The sequence below is a fragment of the Mastigoproctus giganteus genome, chromosome 14 (genome assembly GCF_048544385.1).
Source record: "Mastigoproctus giganteus isolate SK-2022 chromosome 14, ASM4854438v1, whole genome shotgun sequence".
Classification (NCBI taxonomy): domain Eukaryota; kingdom Metazoa; phylum Arthropoda; class Arachnida; order Uropygi; family Thelyphonidae; genus Mastigoproctus; species Mastigoproctus giganteus.
Genome location: NC_143588.1, coordinates 59763791 through 59785715, shown reverse-complemented (window position 1 = coordinate 59785715; position 21925 = coordinate 59763791). Strand labels below are relative to the sequence as shown.

At 36.6% G+C, this 21925-nt stretch overlaps 1 protein-coding gene across 5 annotated transcripts in view; it reads left to right on the top strand.

Moving 5' to 3' along the window:
* Positions 1 to 21925, top strand: part of rhea (Talin_middle and talin-RS domain-containing protein rhea) — a 771509-nt gene that overhangs the window by 505906 nt on the left and 243678 nt on the right. For all 5 annotated transcript variants that reach the window (XM_090388755.1, XM_090388752.1, XM_090388753.1 and 2 more), the window contains exons 34-36: positions 4551 to 4690; positions 7188 to 7281; positions 21299 to 21388. In XM_090388755.1, the coding sequence (XP_090244881.1) occupies positions 4551 to 4690; positions 7188 to 7281; positions 21299 to 21388 (324 nt within the window). The remainder of the gene's footprint in view (positions 1 to 4550; positions 4691 to 7187; positions 7282 to 21298; positions 21389 to 21925) is intronic.

Sequence of the window (21925 nt, the reverse complement as noted above, 5' to 3'; positions counted from 1 at the left end):
ATTGTCACGTGATCTCCTTAATAGATGGAAGCAGCTGGCATGGCTGACACCGACTGCGTGCCAGGTGCGTCACCCGTACTGGCACACTGTAAAAAAGGTGCCGGTACGCCGTACAGTTGCGTACCGTCACAAAAAAAGCCCTGCTGCTACCCATATGCAGTACTTTGCATTTGTTAATGTTAAACTTCAGTTGCCACTTCTCAGCCCATCTGCTCAAATTTTCTAGATCCTGTTGCAGTAGCATACTGGCTTTAGTGTCATTAACAACCCTGCCAACTTTTGTATCATCTGCAAACTTTAAGCCTGATGTACCTTCATCGATATCATTGATAAATGAGGTTACAAATGCACGGTACTGCATATGGATAGCTGTAATCCCAGAAAAACTGTGTGCACCACTCAGGTAGTGGAAAATGAGAAAGTGAGCTCTCAAGAATTATCACGGACATGTACTCTTCTTTCAGAAAATCATTTATGCCAGTTTTATATTTATGAAGCATACTATTTTAATTTAATATAATATTGTGACAAAAAAAAATCAATAGCTTACGACTGCTGCTATAATAATAGATGAAGAAACTTGATACAACATGCTCTGGGAATTGTGTTTTTTTTTTTTTTTTCCCCCTTTTTTGTTGGTTGCAACAACTTGCATTGTGACCATTCCTGTAATTTTCTGGTCACACCTCACAATTCATGTAACATTATGGAATGAATTATAGAAATGAGTGGAAGGGTTCTTCAATTTCAACCAATTTCTCCTTTGGTTGGGACAAGCAAATTTACATTTTGACTTTAGAAATGGTTTATCTGGTGTTCTTTTTGAAATTTTGCTGTTGATTATTCTTATGGATAGGGTCAAATAAATGTCATTTTGAAATAATTACACTGTCCACTATTAAAACCTGAGACAGAAAACAGATCATTCTGTTTTCTGCCTTCCAGGAGGAGTTTGCAGCTCCTCCTGGAAGGCAGGGAATGACCTATGATTAATCTCTTTCACCCTTATGAGTGGGATCTTGATATCTCCCAATGTATCGCATACATTGATAAAAATAACTAATTGTTAGTAGAATTTTGTTATATATTCATCTCCTCAGGTTAACTCTGTAGTCATAGCACCCCTAATTATTACAAATGGGGTGGCACTACACCAAACAGATGTAAACTTTCTTTTTAATTTCTAGAAAAATTTGAGCTTTTTTGAATTCTGCATGGAGTATGCCAATATTTTATCTTTTCTTAATGGATTGTGTGTAGTTTTTAATAATAATAATATAAAAAAAACATTATAGGTGTGTGTTATAAAGATGTAGCTGTAAGCCTCTTCCATTTTCCAGTTTAAAATTCATTAAAACCACAAAATTTAAAATATGTGTATTCACATATATTTCAGCTTATTTTGTGTATAAATAGTTTTAATTTTTTTTTTAAAATATGCATATATTAACTCCTATTCTCACTCCCTTTTCATGTTTTTTACCCCAAAATTTATTTCAATTTTGGCATTCTGTGAAGTGTGCAAAATTTGAACCTTACGTATCACTAATTTTCTATTCCAAATGATTGTTGCTTTTTGTATTTTTGTGTTTGTTATTCAAAAATAATAATGACTATTTCAAATGAATCTTTCAAAAAAGATATAGCCTTTAGAAACCATTAATATATCTTTAGAAACCATTAATCTTTGTTAAATTTCATGGGAAGTATTATAAATAAGTTGAACTAGAAATGAACTCGTAATTCTAATTTTTTTTTGGTTGTGTCAGTAGCCATCAGTTTTTCAGACAGCTGTCACTGTGAGTTAAAAGTACAACAGAAGTGGTGGGCTGTACCTGTTGGGTTCAGTCACGTTGGGCTGAAGAAAATTTCTGTACGTCTGTCTTGCAACCAACCTTCCTCAATTTGTATTTATGCTCACTAATGTGCATAGTCTGAACAAGAGGAAGGATACTATTGGCATTGAGCTTACTCAGTCCATTCAGAACCTTAAACATCTCAATCAGATCTCCTCACAGGTGTCTAGTTTCCAGATGCTGCAATTTACAGAACTATAGCCTTTCCTGGTGTTCCCCCCTCACAAATCTTGTTCCTCATATCTGCACTTACAGATTCGCATCCTTCTTAAAATTAGGCTTCTTGACCTGTATGCTATTCTCAAGATGTGGCTTTACCATTTCCTTATACAATAGGCTAATCATCTCGCTATCCCTGCTAGAAAAATTCGTGTTTCATTGACAAAACCCCATGAGCTGTCCTAGCAGCCTGTCTGCTCTGCTTAGAGAACTTCATATCCAACTGTGCAATTAACCCAGAATTTTTTCATTCTCCTCTACCTGAGTAGTGCACATAGTTTGTATGTTAATCTGGGATTACTGCTATCCATATGCAGTACCTTGCATTTGTAATTTGTTAAACTTCAATTGCCACTTTTTGGCCTATCTGCCTAATTTATCTAGATCTTGTTGCAGTAGCAAACTTTAAATACTGTCATTAACCATCCTGCCAACGTTCGTATCACCTGCAAATATAGACTTAGGCCTGCTATACCTTCATCAGTATCATTGACTACTGAAAACAACACTGAACCCTGGGGGACACTACTAATAACATTTGTCCAAGAAGAGCAGTGCCCATTGATTATAGCTCCCTGTCTTCTCCTACTCAGTCATCCCTTTATCCATAGCAGTAACTTGCCCTTAATGCCACACTACTCCAATTTGTACAGCAGCCTTTTTATGTACTACAGTTTCAAAAGATTTTCTCTAATCTAAGTATTATAAAATATCGGTGTAAATACACCATAGATAGCTCATAAAAGAAAAACTACAATCATAATGTAAAGGCATCAATTAATTGTATCTCATCAGGTAATCACAGTATGAGATACAATTAAATCGATGCCTTTACGCTATGATTGTAGTTTTTCTTTTATGAGCAATCTGTGGTGTATTTACACAGATATTTTATGGTATATTTTAAGCTCATATCGTATTATGCCTTGTGCATTTATATCTTAATATAGTATTATTTTGGTATCTCTCATATTGTGGAATTAACTTCAACGGCGTTGGCATGATTTCAACACCAGGGTACTTCAGGTGCCCACTGAGAATAAGTAACAGTATCCTCTCTATCAGTGAAGCATTACTTATTCAAGGTAGTTCAATACATGTTAACACATTGTGAAGGTAGTCACAATATGAGATACAATTAAATCAATGCCTTTACACTACAATTGTAATTTTTATATTATGAGCTATCTATTGTGTATTTAGACAGATATTTTATAGTATATTTTAAGCTCATATCATATTATGCCTTGTACAGTTACATTTTTTCGTCCAGTTCCTTTTTCACTGCATCATAGTATCCAATCAAATTAGTCAAAGAAGAGTACATTTAGCAAATCCATAACTGTCCCCGACTTATTTTCCCTGGAATAGAAGTCAAGCTAACAGTTGTGTAATCACTTATGTCACTCTTTGATGTCCTTTTGTCAATTGGGGATATATTCACACATCTCTAGTCCATAGGGACCTCCCCTGAATCCAAGGATGCTTCATAATTATAGCTAAAGGTTTCCTGACCTCTTTTGCTGCCTCCCTTAATAAAATTGGATACATCCCATCCACCCCAAGTGCCTTTTTTACATTTAGTTTCAACAGTTTCTCTTTCACTTTCTTCTCAGTTTGCACAAAATCATTCAGCTCCCTGATGAAATATTTAACATACTTCTGGCATTCTCTTCCCTGAAAAAAAATCCTTGTGTGAATGTAGATGAAAAATACCTATTCGGTTTTTCATCAACCTTGAACAGTTTATGAACAGTTAAACCATATATATCTAGTGGACCAGTGTGGTTCATACCTTTCCTTCTAGTGTTTACATAAGAAGTTTTTGATATTTGTCTGATTAGATGGGGATATTAACACTGAAATTAAATACAGACAGATTTAAAGTGCACTGCTATATATTAGGCTGGTCATGGAGAATATTCTGTTCCCTCCAAATATACAGGGTGTCTCAAAAATATTGGTACAAACGTTTAGGGGAGGTAGGTAACATCTAAAGAAATGTGAATCGCATAGGAATCCATAACCGGAAACGTCACGGGAAAGTAGTAGCAGAGGCACAAGAAGCAGAAATGACACAAGACAGTAATTATTGGCACACATTTATTTGACATAATATAACAATGGAGTACAAGATGGATGAATTTCATGATGTTACAACAGATGCTCGAAGGTTCCAACCATGAGATGCTATGCATGCGCAACACCAACGCAGCACGGATTGGCGGACACGGTCGAACACACCTGGAGTTTCTCTGACAGTAGCAGTAGCACAGACGAGTGCTGAAGTTAATGAGCCCTCCACTATATTAGGGTAAATATATATATATATATATATATATATACACACACACACGCTGTGTTTCTAATATATATATGGGGGGGACGGGGTAGATAAAATGACATTTCATTTTTCAAAACTAACAACTGCTATAAAATGCAATGCTAACATTTTAATTTTACATCTGTTTAAAGGACACTGAAGTTCGTGGACAGATGGTTGTGAGTTTAAAGAATGTTTCCATGGTATCAAGTAAACTACTTGTTGCTGCTAAATCTGTAGCAGCTGATCCAGGTGCTCCAAATGCAAAGAATCAGTTAGCATCCGCTGCCAGGTAAATAGATGCATTAAATTTATATACTGATATTTAAACTTATATACAGTATTTGAATGTGATTATACATTCTCCCCACCACCCCATCAGCTTCCATAATTCATAATGACTTCATTTTCTGTCATAGATTTCTTAAAAATGTTACCAGAGACACATTTAAAATTGAGGCCTACCAGTAGTGAAGAACCTAATATACAGAGCTTTTCCAAATAGACTTGCAACTTGAAAGTCTATTTGGAATCGCCAAATGATGCAAGGACTTGCAATAACAACTATTTATATTATTTAGTGAAATTCAGTTTCTAAGAATATTGATGCCCTAGAGATAAAGCGAACTTGGGGAGGGGAGCTCAACAGAGACCCAACTATCCTACATTAAGCAATACTTTCCCCAAGTTCAGCCACAGGAGGTCATCTTGCCCTGGTTTCATAGGAGGTAATCTTACTGAGGGAAGAAATTTTAAAAAGAAAACTGGAAAAGTAAATTTCATTAGAGGAAACTGGAACATATTCTTTAATAAGGAGAGATGGAACAGAAGTATGGCTGTGAAGTTTGAAATGATATTTGAAAATTACTAATGACTTAAAACATAAACAAACTGATGACTTGGTCAAGAAATACAAGATCATGCTGGAAAAATTTTGCAAGAAGGGATAAAATATTCTTGTCTACCTGTCTGTCCAGACATAGTTGGTAGAAGGGAATATATGATGAATGCCTTGCGGATTAACTATAGACTTGGACTATGTAAGGCTCATGAGGTGGAGGATTTTTCCCAGCATGGGAAATTTGTTTTGTGAAGATGGAATTCATTTTGCAAATGTCATTGAGGATGCCTTAAGGGTTCAAGGAAACAGCTAATTCTGAGGATTAGTAGAGCCATTGAAATGGTGCATGGTAAGTAGCACTGGCCAGAATCATATTTGCACCTTCCCTTTGACTACTTGTGTACTCACTGGGAGGGTGCAAATTTTTTTCTCCATGTATAGAAAGAAACAAAAACCACTATCAGTCATATACCAGTGGGAAAAACAGGTTTAAGCCAAAAGATGCAAAATTTAATTTGTCTTTGTAGTAATGCCAGTACTGTAAATAAATTAAACAAATTTGAACTTTGATTAGATCAGTTAATGCTGATAATAGATACATGGTGCCATTAGTAGAGAGAATGAAGAATTTCATTATGGTGAATGAGTGTGTTTGGGAGAGTTGGGGGATAGGATTGTTGGTTGGGGAAAAGCTAGATGTAAACAATTTCAACTGATGCCTCCTACTGAAGTAAAAATGATTTTAAAGCATTTGTGTACATGTTGCCATCTGTGGTTAAATGGGTAACTAGACTGGTAGAACAATGGCACCCTTCGGCAAGTCTGTTTAAGAAATTAGAAGTGATAAGAAAAGTCATGAACAATTTAAGTGTTACCAAATTGAAAAGTACCAAGTGATGACTAGCAAGTAGTATCAGTGACTCATATCCAAATCCAGTTCATGAAACTTTGTCTTCTTTCAAAACTTTTGAAAGAAGTCAAAAGTTTTGAAAGAAGACAAACAGTTTATAAAAATTACCGCAGAAACAAAAGAAAATGAACTTCTCGTGAAAGATATTCTAAACAGGCCAAGCAAGCTGACAATTCTAAGCATATATTATCCTCACATTTGCAAAAAGTGTTTGTTCATATTTATGTTCATGTTTTTCTTCTCTGGCTTGAATAAAGCAGTGTGCTTGTTCCTTTTAAGTGTTATTCCAACATTTGAAAATTTGAACATACCTTTTCAATCCAACATATCTCACATTCATGTACTGAGGTCAATTACTGCTAGCTATATTGAAGAATGTTATGTGTAAATTTATTTTAACATGTTCGAAATCATCCACTTAGTTTTGAAAATTGATTACCATAGCAGACTAAAACAGATGGATGATTCTGAATTAGTCATAGGCAAGATTGTGGAGAGTTTAAAACAATTAGAGTGTTAACCTTTTATGTTCATATTCAGGTAAAGAATAAACATGTTATAGTTTCCAACCAAAAAGATAAATTTTTTAAAAATGTTGCTTTTTCCAAAAAATCTCCTGTTTTCCTTGTTTGGGAAGCACTTCTGCTTTTCCAAAAAAAAAAAAAAAAAAAAAAAACGCTGTTTTTTTTGATGGTTTTGCCTAGAAACCTCTTGTTTTCTTCCTGCTTTACAAATGGCCAAACCTGACCTCCAGCTTTTTGAAAGTCAAAGTTGGCAGTTTTTTCTATAGTTATACACTATAGAAAACGTTAATTTCTAAAAACAACAGCAAAAATGTGATTTTAAAAGAAAGAAATGAACTGATGTGTGATACTCCCTCTTTGATAACCAACTCCATAATTGATTGCATGTAATGCATGGATGGCCTTAGTTTTATGCTTTTATTTATTTTATAATGTACAACTTGTTTTTATTTAGCAGAAACATCAACTGCATTTCTGAAACTTATTTCTGTGAATGCTTCATTTTATTAAACAGAGCTGTTACTGAAAGTATCAATCATCTGATTAATGTATGTACTTCTGCTGCACCAGGCCAAAAGGAATGTGATAATGCAATCAGAAATATTCAGGTAAGATTGAAATTTGGATACACAAAAAGTATATCAGAAAATTTTAATATCACTCATGATTGACTTTAAATGTTACAGGCTGTCTAAACTTTATAATAAAATAGTAAAATAAAACATTCCTTCAACTTCTTATGTTTGTGTCATATTCCATGTATCAGTTTGCTGTTATGTATTTTTTGAGATATGTATGCTTTTGTAAAGTCCTGTTAGTCCTCTTCACAGAGGTCATATACTCATAATATACATTCTCTTATATATTATAAAGGATACTATTATTTCTGCTAAAAGCTCAACTTAAAGCATGTTCTTTTGTTTTTTGAAACTTGCAGTTTTTTGCTTCAAAATACTTCTATAAATATTATTTATTCAAATGAATTGTTGAAAATGTGTATATTTTACTTTGTTTTGCAAAAGATTATAAAAGTCACTTCAGCTGTTTAGACATTTTTTGCATTGCTTCACAAGTCCTAAGACAGTGTGACCTTAAATGCTAATGCTGTGGGAGTTTTCACTGATTCAGACTTCACTTTCCCTCTGATACTCTGAATTACTGAAATTTTTACTGTATTAAAAAAAAAAAAAAAAAAAAAAAAATGAATCGTAATATTTCACAGGACTGTTGAGTGGTATTTAGCAGGCCTAGGTACATGACTTGTTTTGGGGCCCCTTCTATGTTTGAAGTCCCTAGTGCACTGCCTGATATTTGGAATCTTTAGTGTACAGTTACTATAATCACAATATCCCATCACAGCAGTGCATCTAGGGGGGGGGGGTTCAACCCTTAATGTATGGCATGATAAGATACTTATTATGTAACTTATCATACATGCCATACCACAATTTCACAAAACACACATTTCCTTCAGATTTATCATGCGCTGTAGAAATATGTTGCCAGACTAGTCAGTATCTTCAAAGCCATTTTAAAAATAATTAATTCTTTTTATAATTCTCAGATCATGAATAATATTATTACTATTATTAGTAAATTACTAATATTATTACCAACGTAGAACATATTGAGTGTTACAGCTCTGGTTCATACTATCTATTACTATTATTGAAAAGTACAAAAGATAGATAAAAAAAAATCACACTTTGAAAACATCATTTTAAAAGCATATTTACTAGTATTTCCCTGTCTCATGTACTAGATATTCTTAATATAATATGAGCGTAATTTAAGTTCACTTATACCAGCAGGTTCCTATAGCAGGAACAGTTCGTTGGAGAAGATTGAAATTTGGAATATGCACAATACAGATAATAATGGGGAAAAGACATGCACAAGGAATAAAATTTTCAATTAACACCACCATGTCTGCCAGAACCCTACAAGTTATTGAGGGTCTTTCTCCATACATCTGTTTTTTAAAAAAAACTTGATAGTAGCAAAGGATAACATTTTCAACAGCAGTATGTAATATATTTGGCCTTATGTTGCTTACATGATGTGGAATGCTGCTGTTCATATTCACCAATGAGAGAATGAAAGTTTGCACAATAAACATAAGCCTTTAGATAGCCCTGTAAGCAAAATTCACTGGGGAAAACATCTGATGAGTATGGTGGTGGTCTAGCACCGGTATTGGAGAAATGAATCCTTAAACCTGTGGCACAGGGCTAGCAATATAGGATGATATGTGATTTTGCATTAATATTGTTGTCAGAAGATTTTTGTGCTATTGCAGCTGTAGAATGACAAAGTTGGTAAGAATAAATGCTGCTTGTAGCAATGTCCATTCACAGATCATGTTTCAGGACCTCTGTGTGTTTTCTTCCAAATGTTTTGGACTGATTGTGAATTCATCAACAAACCTACATCATATAATAAATTATGACCTTTCTGGACTGGAGTGGCACTTCATGTATAGGGATTTTCCTTTGCCCATGTTCTTCAGTTCTATGTATTCACATCATCATTCAAATAAAAAATGCACTTTATCCATCCATAAGACATTCCATGGATAAGTATCATCAATTTCTGTACATGCAAGGGGCTGCAGGAAAGATATCAACTGTGCTCTTGCATTACTAGTGAGAAGCTGCTGTATATACTGAATTTTGTGCAGATAATACCGCAGAATATTTTATGGACCATGGAATGAGGTATACCCAAATATTATGCTACAGCATGTGCATGCAGAAGCAACCTGTCTATATAGTCCATCCGGGTAGTCATCTAGGGTACCAAAAAGGTGTCAGCTTATTATCTGCCCTTTTGGTTTGGAAAGGGGGATTGCTGCCAGCTAGTATGCATTTCTAGATTAGCTTTCAGCAACTTGATCCTGTAGCATTCCTTATGAAATCCTTCTCGATTGCAAGTGCAGTGCATTTCAACAGCATGTGCAGGAACAGCTTTCCTCCTCTTTCACGTTGTGCATCTAGATGTCCAGGATCTTAAAATTTTCAGTTACTTTTCTTTAAATTATTTGCTGATAGTAAGCCTCTCTTCAAATGTTCCATCAGCCAAACTCTTGCTGATAATGCATTGTTATAGTTCTGGTAAAAGTTTTACACTAAAACCTGATTTTTCATCAGTCGAGTTACTCTCCAGCATTCTGTATGGATTCGTGAAGTGTATGAAAATGAATATATTTGTTATTTTCATACAATTCCTGATTCTCATGTAGTTTGCATATTGCGAGATATTTACATACTCAGCTGAAATGGACTCAGCTAAAATGCCTGCTGTATGATGTTTGTGTTGTAATTTCCTCCTGTGGAGCTATTTATGAACTATTTTTTGGGGGGCATTTATCTTTTCTGTCAATATTTTACTTACAGTAGAGCTTTGAAAATTCAAACGTCAATAATCCAAGTGAGCCAACATTTATTTATTTTTTTATGCTGATGCCATAAAATAATTAAGTAAGCACCGGTCATTGTGATTACATTTACGAAATGAATTTTGATTCTATTAAATGACAATTCTAATAAGTGAAAAGCGGATGTATATATCCACTATAATATGGGTTCTATGTTGGCATTCGAGGTGAGCGGACGCACTTAGACAGGGCTCCTCAGGTAAGTGGTTTACTTTTGGATAGTGCTTTTAAATATTTGATTTATTTAGATATTGTTGGATTATTTTGTTATAGGTTTTCCTGTAACTGTTCGATTTTAATAATATTATAGATATAATTTTTTAAAGTTACTTTCATTGATATTTATTTAATTTTATAATGGTAGTTACGAGATCTGCCTTAAACACGTCACAGGGTATCGTGACTCACACGGAAATAGCAGATGCCGATTTACGGGTGAGTCATGATTTAATCCATTGTGGAACCTGTGGAATGTTTTCCAAGGTCGACCTGGTGACTAATCCTACCTCACCTGGGGATTCTTTTCTTTGTGATCGATGTAAGGAGTGCACCGATCTTAAATTACAATTTGGTGCACTGATGGAACAATTTGAGTCCCTGAAAAAACGAGTGCTTGCCCTCGAAAATAATGCATCTGGGAGCTCGTCAGGGACTCAAAACTCCAGCAATCTACCAAGTGATGCACACCCGATTCGAGCCTCAAAACAGAAAAACCAAGTGCAAACTACTCTGGTTAAAAAGGACATTGTTTTATTAGGAGACTCCATTGTCAGGGAAACGGGGAATATTTTTTGTAATAAAGATAGGTGGAGCAGAACCAGGGTATGTCTGCTGGGAGCAACTATTGATGATGTCACCAACAGATAGTCAGATTTTAAAGGGGGTAAAGAAAATATTATTATTCATGTGGGGACAAATGATATTAAACATACACGATCTGACGATTTGTTGGAAAAATACAGGACCATGCTGAGGAAATGTCGCGAGCTAGGCCATAATGTCTATGTGTCTGCAATTCTGCCCAGACACGACAGGAGGGATTATATGTTAAGAGCCTTGTGGATTAACTCAAGACTTGAAGGAATCTGCAAGGCTTTAGGGGCTAAATTTCTATCATCATGGCCCACACTTGTAGGTAGAAGGAATTTGTTTTGTAGAGACGGGATACACTTAAACAAAGGTGGTGCACACGTTTTTGCCAGTATTATTGAGGATACCTTAAAGGTTCAGGGAAACTGCTAGTTAGGGGGGATGTGGGTAATACTGACACGCATTTATCTGATAATATTGGTCAATGTAACTCTTGCACATACCTTAAGAGTTCTTATCTGTTACCCCAACTGGACGTATTATCTAGATGTTCTGAGGGCAGAAACGTTTCACGTGAGCGGGTAGCTAATATCAGGGAAGAGAGCCTAAAAAACTTCAAGGGTTGTGTTAGGGTTGTTAAATATACAAGAACAGTAAATCTTAATTGTTTATACAGTAACGTTAGAAGTGTCGTCAATAAAATGAGCGAATTCGAACTGCTGGTTAAAACAAGTAACGCGGACATAATAGGGTTTACAGAGACGTGGTGCCACCTGGAAATTGGGGATGATGAGTTTAAGTACGGCTTGTATAATGTATTTAGGAAGGATACGTTAGATAGAAGGGGTGGTGGGGTAATGCTTCTTATCAGAAGCAGCCTGACTGCGACGATAGCTTTCCCGGATTCAGACATTTCACATGCTAGTATAGAGTCTGTATGGTGTGAGATAGTTGGAAACAAAGGTATAATGCGAGTAGGAGTAATCTACAGACCAGGTGATTGTGAAGATTATGACAAAAGCCTCTACATGCAAATGGAATGGGCAAGTAAGCGTCAATGCCTTATTATGGGTGATTTCAATTTGCCTCTAATTGATTGGAGTAAATGGGAAGGAAACTCGACGTGGGGAACAAAATTTTTAAATCAACTAGATGACTGTTATTTGTATCAGGCATGTCAGGGAAAGTACTAGAGAAAAGAATATCCTAGACCTCATCATCACACATGAATCAGATGACATAACAGGGCTGACAGTAGAGGAACCAGTAGCAGGAAGTGATCACGGAGTTCTACGGTGGATGATGACGAGAGAGGTAGCAGAAGTAAAAGGCAAAGGAATGGGTTTTAATTTCAGAAAAGGAAATTACGATGCCTTAAGGTACTACATGGCCTCTATTAACTGGGTAGATATCGCACAGAGAATGAATACAATTGAACTGTGGTACGCTTTTAAAACATTAATCACAGATGCCTTGAATGCGTATATACCATTAAAAAAATACTCCACGAGAAGGGTTCCAAGTTGGATGAATAGTGAAGTTGCCGCATTACTTGAGCAGAAAAAGGTGGCATGGAAAGGTTACAGAGCAATAAAAAGTACTGAAGCCTATAACAGCTACAAGGTGATGTGTAATAGAGCCACAGAAAAGGTTCGACAGGCAAAGGCAGTTTATGAGAAATCACTAGCAAACAGAGCAAAGAGGGGGGATAAAGAATTCTTCACATATATAAATGCCAAGAAGAGCAGGACAAACCAGATCGGACCTTTACTTAAGGGAAAGGGGATAGTAATAAATACACCAGCTGCCGTTGCAGATGAACTCAACAGTTATTTTGCATCGATATTTACAAATGAAAAGCCTTTTGTGGCAATGGGAAATTGTGGGAGCGAAGTTAAAAAATATGTAATTAATGATATTGAAATTTTGCAAGATTATGTAATGAAAAAACTTTCGAGCCTACAGACCAGTAAGGCTCCTGGAGTTGATGGAATATACCCTATAATCTTAAGAGAGGCGGCAAGCGAGTGCATTGAACCATTGAGGCTAATTATGCGAGCATCACTAAACTCTGGGGAGATTCCCCTGGATTGGAAAAGTGCAAATGTATCTCCCATACATAAGGGTGGCTCTAAAAGTGAAGTTGGAAATTATCGACCTGTCAGTCTGACTTCAGTAGTAGGGAAAATCATGGAGGCAATGATCAAGGGTAGAATTCAGGATCATTTGGATCGAATTGAAATTCTCAAGGAAACTCAGCATGGTTTTATAAAGGGAAAATCATGTTTAACAAATCTGGTTCGCTATTTCGAAAGGGTCACTCACGAGCTGGATTTAGGGAATAATTTCGACATTGTTTATTTTGATTTCAGCAAAGCTTTTGACTCAGTTCCACATGAGCGGTTGCTTTATAAGCTGGAACAGGTTGGAATCACTGGGAAAATCCTTAGATGGATAGAACGATGGCTTCAGGGCAGGAGCCAGAGGGTTGTGATAAATGGCTATTCCTCAGATTGGGTTGATGTAAGAAGTGGGGTTCCCCAAGGATCAGTATTAGGACCACTGTTGTTTTTAATTTTCATAAACGACATTGATGAAGGGATAGAGGGCGTGATGTCTAAATTTGCAGATGATGTTAAAATTGGTAGAGTAGTTAATGATCACTGTCAAGCTGAGCTTCTTCAGAGAGACCTAGATAGACTTCAAGAATGGTCAGAAAAATGGTAGCTGTGCTTTAATCCAACAAAGTGTAAGGTATTACACCTGGGAAACAGTAATCCCAAAAAAACTTATTCACTCGGTGGAGTTCAACTAAACCCAGTACTGGAGGAAAGGGACTTGGGTGTTACGATACGGTCAGACATGAAATTCTCCGAGCATTGTAAACAGGTTGCAAGGAAGGCCCATGGTGTCCTATCGATGATCTATCGAACTTTTGCAAGTAGAGATAGGGACGTGATAATCCCATTATATAAGACTTATGTTAGACCACACTTGGAATACTGTGTTCAAGTATGGAGACCGCACCTAAAGAAAGACATCGAGCTTCTTGAAAGGGTGCAAAGAAGGGTAACTCGCCTGGTGAGATCGGCAAAAGGGCGTCCTTATGAAGAAAGACTTCGAATATGTGGTTTGCAGAGTTTGGAAACTATACACCTTAGAGGAGATTTGATTGAAGTGTTTAAGGCTGTGAGAGGCATCAGTAAAATGAATGAGGACAAAATTTTCAAGATTATAAATGATGCTAGAACTAGGGGACATAAATTCAAGTTACGGGGGCAAATGTTTAGATTGGACTGCAGGAAGTTTTATTTTAGCCAGTGAGTTATAAATTAATGGAATAAGTTGCCTTCATGGGTAGTAGAGGCCAACAGTTTGGGGAAATTCAAAGGTCATCTGGATAGTACTTTCGGGTAAGGGAAGCGCATAGGATGATAGGTTTAATTTCCTTTTTATTTATTTTTTATTTTATTTTTTTTTTTATTTATTAATTATTATTATTTAGTTATTTATTTTATTTTTTTTTTTATTTATTTATTTTTATCATTGTTTTGTTCGGATTTTTTTTTTTTTTTTTTGGCTGGTGCAGCATAAGCCATAGGCTTTCTTGCACCATGCGGCCGTTACTAATACTAATACTAATAAAGATGTAAAGCACAAATGAAATTAAGATGGGATCTTTTGAGTGATATACAGGAATTTTGCTAATAGGGATAAGGAGGTGATTATCCTTTTGTTTAAGGCTATGGTCAGGCCATGCTTTGTGCATACAGGTCTGGAGGCCTCATTTTAGGAAGGATGTAGAGTTGCTAGAATGAGTACAGAAAAGGGCAACAAGATTGGTGAAGGGAACGAAGGGTCCTGCAGACTAGGCATCTGCGAGGTGATCTGACTGAGGTGTATAAGGCCTTGAATGGGTTGATCAGGCTCAATGCTGATGGGATTCTTTCTCTTGCTCAGATTACAAACCTGAGGGGGCATAAACTCAAATTGAGGAAAGTCAGTTGTAGAATAGATGTGTGAAAATTTGCCTTTAACCAGCAGTTAGTTGATTGCTGGAACAAACTTTCATTTGTCATTGTGAAAGTTGATAGCTGAAATAAATTCAGGGCTGAACTAGACAAACTTTTGTAGTGAATGGATGGGTGAAATGGGAATGCTTTTTTTTTTTTTTTTTTTTTTTGATGATGCTGTATAAGCTTGCTTTCTTGCATCATATGCCAATACTAATGCTAATACTAAAGATATAAAGCATAGATTTACACTTTTATTACCTTACCGATTAACAAAATTAAATGATACATGAAAATCGACAAACAAACTGAATCCAATCCAACTCTTGCTAAAAAGATGAGAGAGATCTGGCAGCAAAGAAACAAAGTTCGTAAAAGGTGCAGCAAAAATAAGCACTGTAATTATTTTCATTGAAGGCCTCTACATATGCTATTGTGGCTGACAGTTCCATTTGTTTTGTAACCAATGAATAAAAATGTGTATGTACAACATAGTGTTTTTATTACTGAACCTTTTTCTTTTAGTTTCCAGAATAGTATTTTTGATAAGTTCCAAAATCCAAACAAATTGGAATTCCGAACTGCCCCCAGTCCCAATTAGTTCATATTATCGACGCCCTCCCGTATTCTAAATTTCACTGTTTCTAATGGACTGTTTCAGTGATGGTCCTGTCAGTTTGGGTGAAATTAAATTATACTTACTGTATATTTTAAGAATATAAAAATATCATTAACCTAAATATAAATAACTGTAACAATTGTACAAGCTTATGTATTCCAATTATGTTTATAACGATGGAAAGCTTTTATACCAGCAATTTCAGTGTGTATTTCATTCCGTTTGTTTATAGCTAATTTCTGTCTGCATTATTATGAAAATCTATACATGAAAACTATTAATTGTAATCATACATTTTTACCTCTAGATATATTGATGACTGTCTGTTAGTTGATATTATTGATTTCATTGGTATTGCCAGAAATATTTTGCCTGACTTATAAAATAAGATGACCAAACGTATTTTGGTCATTGAGGTTGTCGCAGACATTCTTTCAGATATTCCAAGCTGTACTTGCTACCGGAGTCTAAAATGGTGATAGAACTGATATTCAGGTGACACTCAAGTCAAGTGGACCTAATTTCGACAAAGTCCAGTCTGTGACAGTCAAATCCTCTGCTTGCAACTTCATGATGGTGGAACTGTTCCTAACCCTAGGTATAACTTCCATGTGCAAGTCCTGAAATACGGCACGTAGCACACTGTGGCTGACCACCCAGTGTGAACCAGGGTAAGCACGTTGTGGTGTTGCACCCACAGCACACAGAGGAATGCTGCAACTCTGTGTTACCGGGCAATACTGCGTGGTAGATAATAACTCCCATGAAGTGGTGAAATGTTTGTTGTTATTTGGTTTTTAGGAGCATTAGCAACTAAAGCCATATTGCTCTGGGGATATGCAATGGTCATTCCCTGACCTTTCCGCATCCTCCGTATTTGGTGGTCACGGGCTCGAACCCCGGTCTAATCAAGAAGCGTGTGCCATGCACTGCCGCTCCTGTCCACTTTGCTAACTGGAGGCTTGAAATGGTGGAACCCATGTTTAGTCTCTAGTGCATAGCTCTGGTAAACCCTTCCCCATCTCTTCCATCATGCAGTATGATTGATGGCTTTTGAAATTATGGTGGACACCATGGTGAGATCCAATCTTCCTTACATTTCGAGGGGCACCTCTGTAGCCAGGTGGGCAGGAGCAGCAGTGCTTAACATGCGCTTCTTGATTAGACCAGGGTTCAAGCCCGTGACCACCAAATACGGAGGATGCGGAAAGGTCAGGGAATGACCACCGCATACCCCGGAGCAATATGGCCTTAGTTGCTAATGCTCCTAAAAAAAAAAAAACAAAAACAAAAATTACATTTCGAGGGTAGAGCTCTAATATGGTGTTTGCATACCAGCAGCTAGTTAGTGCACCGGACCAAACCTATTGGCAACTCTTGATCAGCTGGTGTATAATCTCTGCTTCTGCTCTGCCAGATTGTAATTAGAGGGAGTCCGAGTAGTGTGTATATGGGGGGAAAGCATTGTTGAGGCCACATTATGTAAGGATCTGGATATATTCTTACCGTCTGTTATCCATATCCAAAAATTTCATTATTTCATACAGCATATCCCCCACTCACCTTTTCTTACTACTGAATACACCATCAATTGTCAAACTAATAAAGCAAATTTATCTGAACAGATCTAACCTCCTCATTCATTTCACAAATATACTTGGTCTCATTTCTCATCTCACTGATGTCCATTTTCATTTACAATCTGCCAAACCCAAAGTACTTTTTCTGACAGAATCTCAGCTATCGTTTCATTCGACCACTACTCATCTCAGTTGTCCAAATTATTTGCTGTATGATTCCTTTCGCTTTAAAGATCTGATTTGTGCATATTTCCATTCTAATATTCCCTGCCAGAGACTTAGTCATTTGGAATGTCCTCTTTTCGATCTTCTTTGACTTAAAATCTCTCTACCACATTCTGCCATATTCATCTGTTGCCTCTATCATTCTTCCAACTCCACTAATCACTTGGAACTCTTTGACTTCCTCTCTTCGAAACTTGACTTTCTCTAGCCCAAATTTCCTAACAGTGAGGCAATGTTCTTTGGTGATTTTAACATTCACAACTCCAGTTGGCTTCCGTTTTCTAGTCACATGGACCCAATGGTTCAAGATGCTGAGGCATTTGCAAATACTTATGACCTCACACAGATTGTTAATTTTTCTACCAGAATCGCACACTATTCTAACCACACAGCCAACACGCTTTCTCTTTTCTCACAAACAACCCTTCTAAGTACACGATCAAGGTGAGTGGTCCTCTAGGCACCTCATATCAAAACTTGGTGATGGTCTCTTCTCCAACAGTGCCTTTCTCTCATGGCCATTCTCAACCTCATGTTGTTTGGCATTAAAGAATGCAAAATGGAATGATCTGCGAGATTTGTTTTCCTTAGTCAGATTACTGTTTCAAAACTTCTGATGTCAATGTTTGCTCAGATCGGTCAGTGGAATTATTCTTGTAGGGATGACATCCTTTATTCCTCACTCCACCTTAAAATCTTGTCCTTTATCTAAACCTCGGTTTTCCAATAAATGTGCCAAGGCTGTTCGAGAGAAGAATGTTCCCTATCATAATTAATTTGTTTCCAAATCTTCAGTTTCATTTCTGCTTACACCAAAGCTCTTGATAGTTGTAAAGCAGTTATTAATCAGTCCAAACTAGATTTCAAGCAGGTTAAGAGTAGAAAACTTGCTTCTTGTCCAAATGGTAGCAATGCATTGTAATCTCTTGCCAAAGCTATTGGCCGCAACTTATCTCTCTCTCTCTCTCTCTCTCTCTCTCTCTCTCTCTCTCTCTCTCTCTCTGTCAAAACCAGATGATGATTCTATTGTAATTTCAGCCAAGGATAAAGCTGACCTGCTAGAATCCTGTTTTTCTTCCAACTCTTGTATTAATGATCTTGGTAAACCACTTCTCACTATTCCCAGTATGCTCCATTCAATACCTCCTGTTGTCTTCCGTCAAAAGAATGTTAGAAGGATTTTGATGAATCTTGATACTAAATTATTCCAAAGGAAAAACACCTTTGGAATAATTTGAAATTTGCTGATATCCAGCCAATTCCTAAAAAGGGCGACAAATCCCTCCCATTCAGTTATCATTCCATTGCAGTTACCTCTTCTGTTTCTAAATTAATGTAGAAATCAATTAACTGCCAACCTGTAAACTGTTTAGAAACCTTCCATCTGATCAATGATTGCTGGTATGGATTTTATCAGTGTAGATCCACTGGTGATATAATGGTGTATGTTAACCATCTATGGACAAATTCAGTGGAAAAGTTTGGTGAAACTCAAGCAGTTGCTCTTGACGTTTAAAAGGCTTTTGATCGTGTTTGGCATAAAGGTCTTCTAAACAAGGTTCCTTCTTATGGTTTGCCAACTGTTTTTTGTAATTGGGTATCTAGTTTTGTGTCTGATCGCTCACTGCAGATTGGTGGTAGATGGCTCTCTGTCTTCTAACTTCTCACTAATACTGATGTTCCCCAAGATTCAGCTCTTTCTCCCACTCTTTTCCTCTTGTATATTAATGACCTTTTGTTGACCAGAAATCCTATCCACAGTTTTGCTGATGATAGCACATTGCATTCCACTTTCCAGTTTGAGAAAACTTGCTCTGCACATACAGCTTCAACTTCTCAAATATCCACTACCAATTCTTTAAATGCTGATCTTCATGTAATTCTCAAGTGGGGCAAAGATAACTTTGTCTATTTCAATCCTTATGTCTGGCAAAAAGATTCTTCTGCTCCTATGCTTATCTTCAATGACCTTTCGATTTCTAGTCAAGATCATAGATATATCTGTATTGGGAATTACCCTGACTTCTAAAATCTCTTGGCATAAGCACATTACAAATATTGCATCCTGTGCATCTAAAAACTTGGTTTTATCTTTCGCTCTCTGCGTTACTTTTCTTCCAAACAGCTGTTCACTCTGTACAAATCACAAATCCGCCTTACCATATTGTTTGCACATCTGGGGTGATGCCTCCAAAACCTCTCTCAGGCTTCTAGATTTCATTCAAAAGATGGCAGTTAGGTTAATTAAAGACTCATCTCTAGCAGAGTCTCTTCACTCTCTGTCTCATATACATTCTGTTTTTGCTACATGCCTTTTCTGTAGATACTTCCATGGGCACTTTTCTTCTGAATTGGCTTCTATAATTTGCTCGCTCTCTCTCTCATGGCTTTAATCTCCTCACCAGTCTTTCTTTAGCTAGTAGTTTCAGCAGCCTGGCTTTCCGTGGTGCAAGACGAGCAAAGATATAAATATCTTTGCTCGTCTTGCATTTGTCTAGGCTAAATTGCATCCTGATGTCAGTGCTGTACTCTTTGGTGATCTAGGATAGCCGTTGAATTGATTCTTGGTTGCCACATATAGTTTGTTGTAATGTAGAAAGAACCTGTACATGCTGTTGTTGAGCATAGTGGGCAGTGGGTTTGAGTGTTAGACAGAAACATAGTGGACTCAGGGCATCTCCCTGGAAGATTCCTCTTCTGATGGAATTGATCAGGTCATGATTTTCTTGACCTTGATGGTTGGCCGCTACTTTGCCATGGTTGCTTCTATGAAGTGTGTCAGTGTCAGGTTGACTTTGTAGATCTTCAGACCTCTATGCCAGCCAGCTATGTGGGATGAAGTTGAAGGCCTTGTGGTAGTCAATGTAGGCTGTGTACAGGTTGAGGTGCCTATTGTAGGCTTGCTCAATAACTGCTTCATCAGTGGTCAGTTGCTCCATGCAATCTTTGCTCATCTGTGTACATCCCTTCTGCTGCTCATTCATGATGTTCTTGCTCTTCAAGTGATCTGAGATATTGATTATGCAACTGGTCAGTGTCTTTGGGAGACATATGATTGATCTGTACTTCACTGGTATGTCGTGTCTGTTCTTAGCCTTCAGATAGCTGATTCCTTGAGTCCAAGACTCTGGGATTGTGAACTGCTCTACTATGTGCCTATTTGTGCAGCTGTACTTCTTGTACCAGTTATGGATGTTATCTATATTGGAGGTTCACCAATTGTGAGACTTCGTCATCAACTATTGTACTTCTTCCTCCCGAATCTCCCTTTCTGTCATCTCTTGTATGTCCTTGGTTTTCTTCGAATTTAGGTCTGTCCATGGAATACTGCTGTTATAGTTAACTGCACTGCTCCACAGGTTACCACAGAACTCCTTGAGTATCTTTGATCAATGCATCTGTTATCCTCTTTCTTCACTTTTCTGATGTTCCTGTAGATGGCTATCTGGTTTCATCAAACATCCATTTCTTACTTCTGTTACCCCCATTGGTAACAGAAGTAAGAGAAGTGACCCAGTCAGATAGGTGTAGTGACCTTGTACCAATGGGGTAACAGAAGTACATTTTGTTTCTGTGGTTGCTTTCATTTGCTAACCTTCAGTTTAATCTTAGATAACATAAATTTTCTTAAGATAGAGGTTAGCAGCTCATTGTCATTCTCTTACTGCATTGAATATTCAGTAATAGTGAAACTTTAGAATTCTTTTTTCTTATAAAAGGAGTGCCCCCCACTGAAAAGATATACAGCATTTAACTTGAAATCATGAATAATTTAATTTTTCACTTTTAAACATAGGGTATGGAGGGAAAAGTTAGGAAACAGCCCTCATCATATTTATGTAGAGTTGATTACTTAAACTTTTAATTTTTCCTTTTAGTTATTATGACTTGTGGTTTCTTGTTCACTTTAAAGATTTTTTTTTTGTTTTCATTATATTTTAGATGATGAGGCCACTTCTTGACAATCCTAGTGAGCCAGTTAACGATGCTTCATATTATGAATGCCTAGATACAGTGATGGAGAAGTCCAAGGTAAGAATAAAAAATTATATTATCAGAAGAAGCTGACTTCTGATTGCATTTTAGGGCAATTTGTCTTAGTTTGACAATAACTAAAACAAATTTTAAACATATCTATTGACCTTTTTTCTTGTGTGGGAGTACATATGTGTCTACATTTCTTTTTTAGTAATTTCAAGTATATTTCTAATGATGAGTTTGTTTATGAATGAATTATCTTGAAATTCATCCGCATGTGCTGCCATCTTTTTATCTAAGTTTCTAACTAATAGTAGACAGTTTTATACAAGTTCCGTTCCTATTTTTTTTTAATAAATGGTAGCACAAAAATAGCTTTAAAAATTAGAGAAGAACTTCATACCTGTCAGCCATTGTTTGAATCTGGCTTATAATATTAATATGATGAGGAATACAACTTCCTGAAAGTGATAAAGCCCTAGAAACCTATCGTTAAAAAGAAATCCAAAGAAGCAAAAAATTAGTCAAGAAGCACATGTCGTGATGAACTGAAGACAACAAATGAGGAGTAAGATAAACACTGACAAGGAC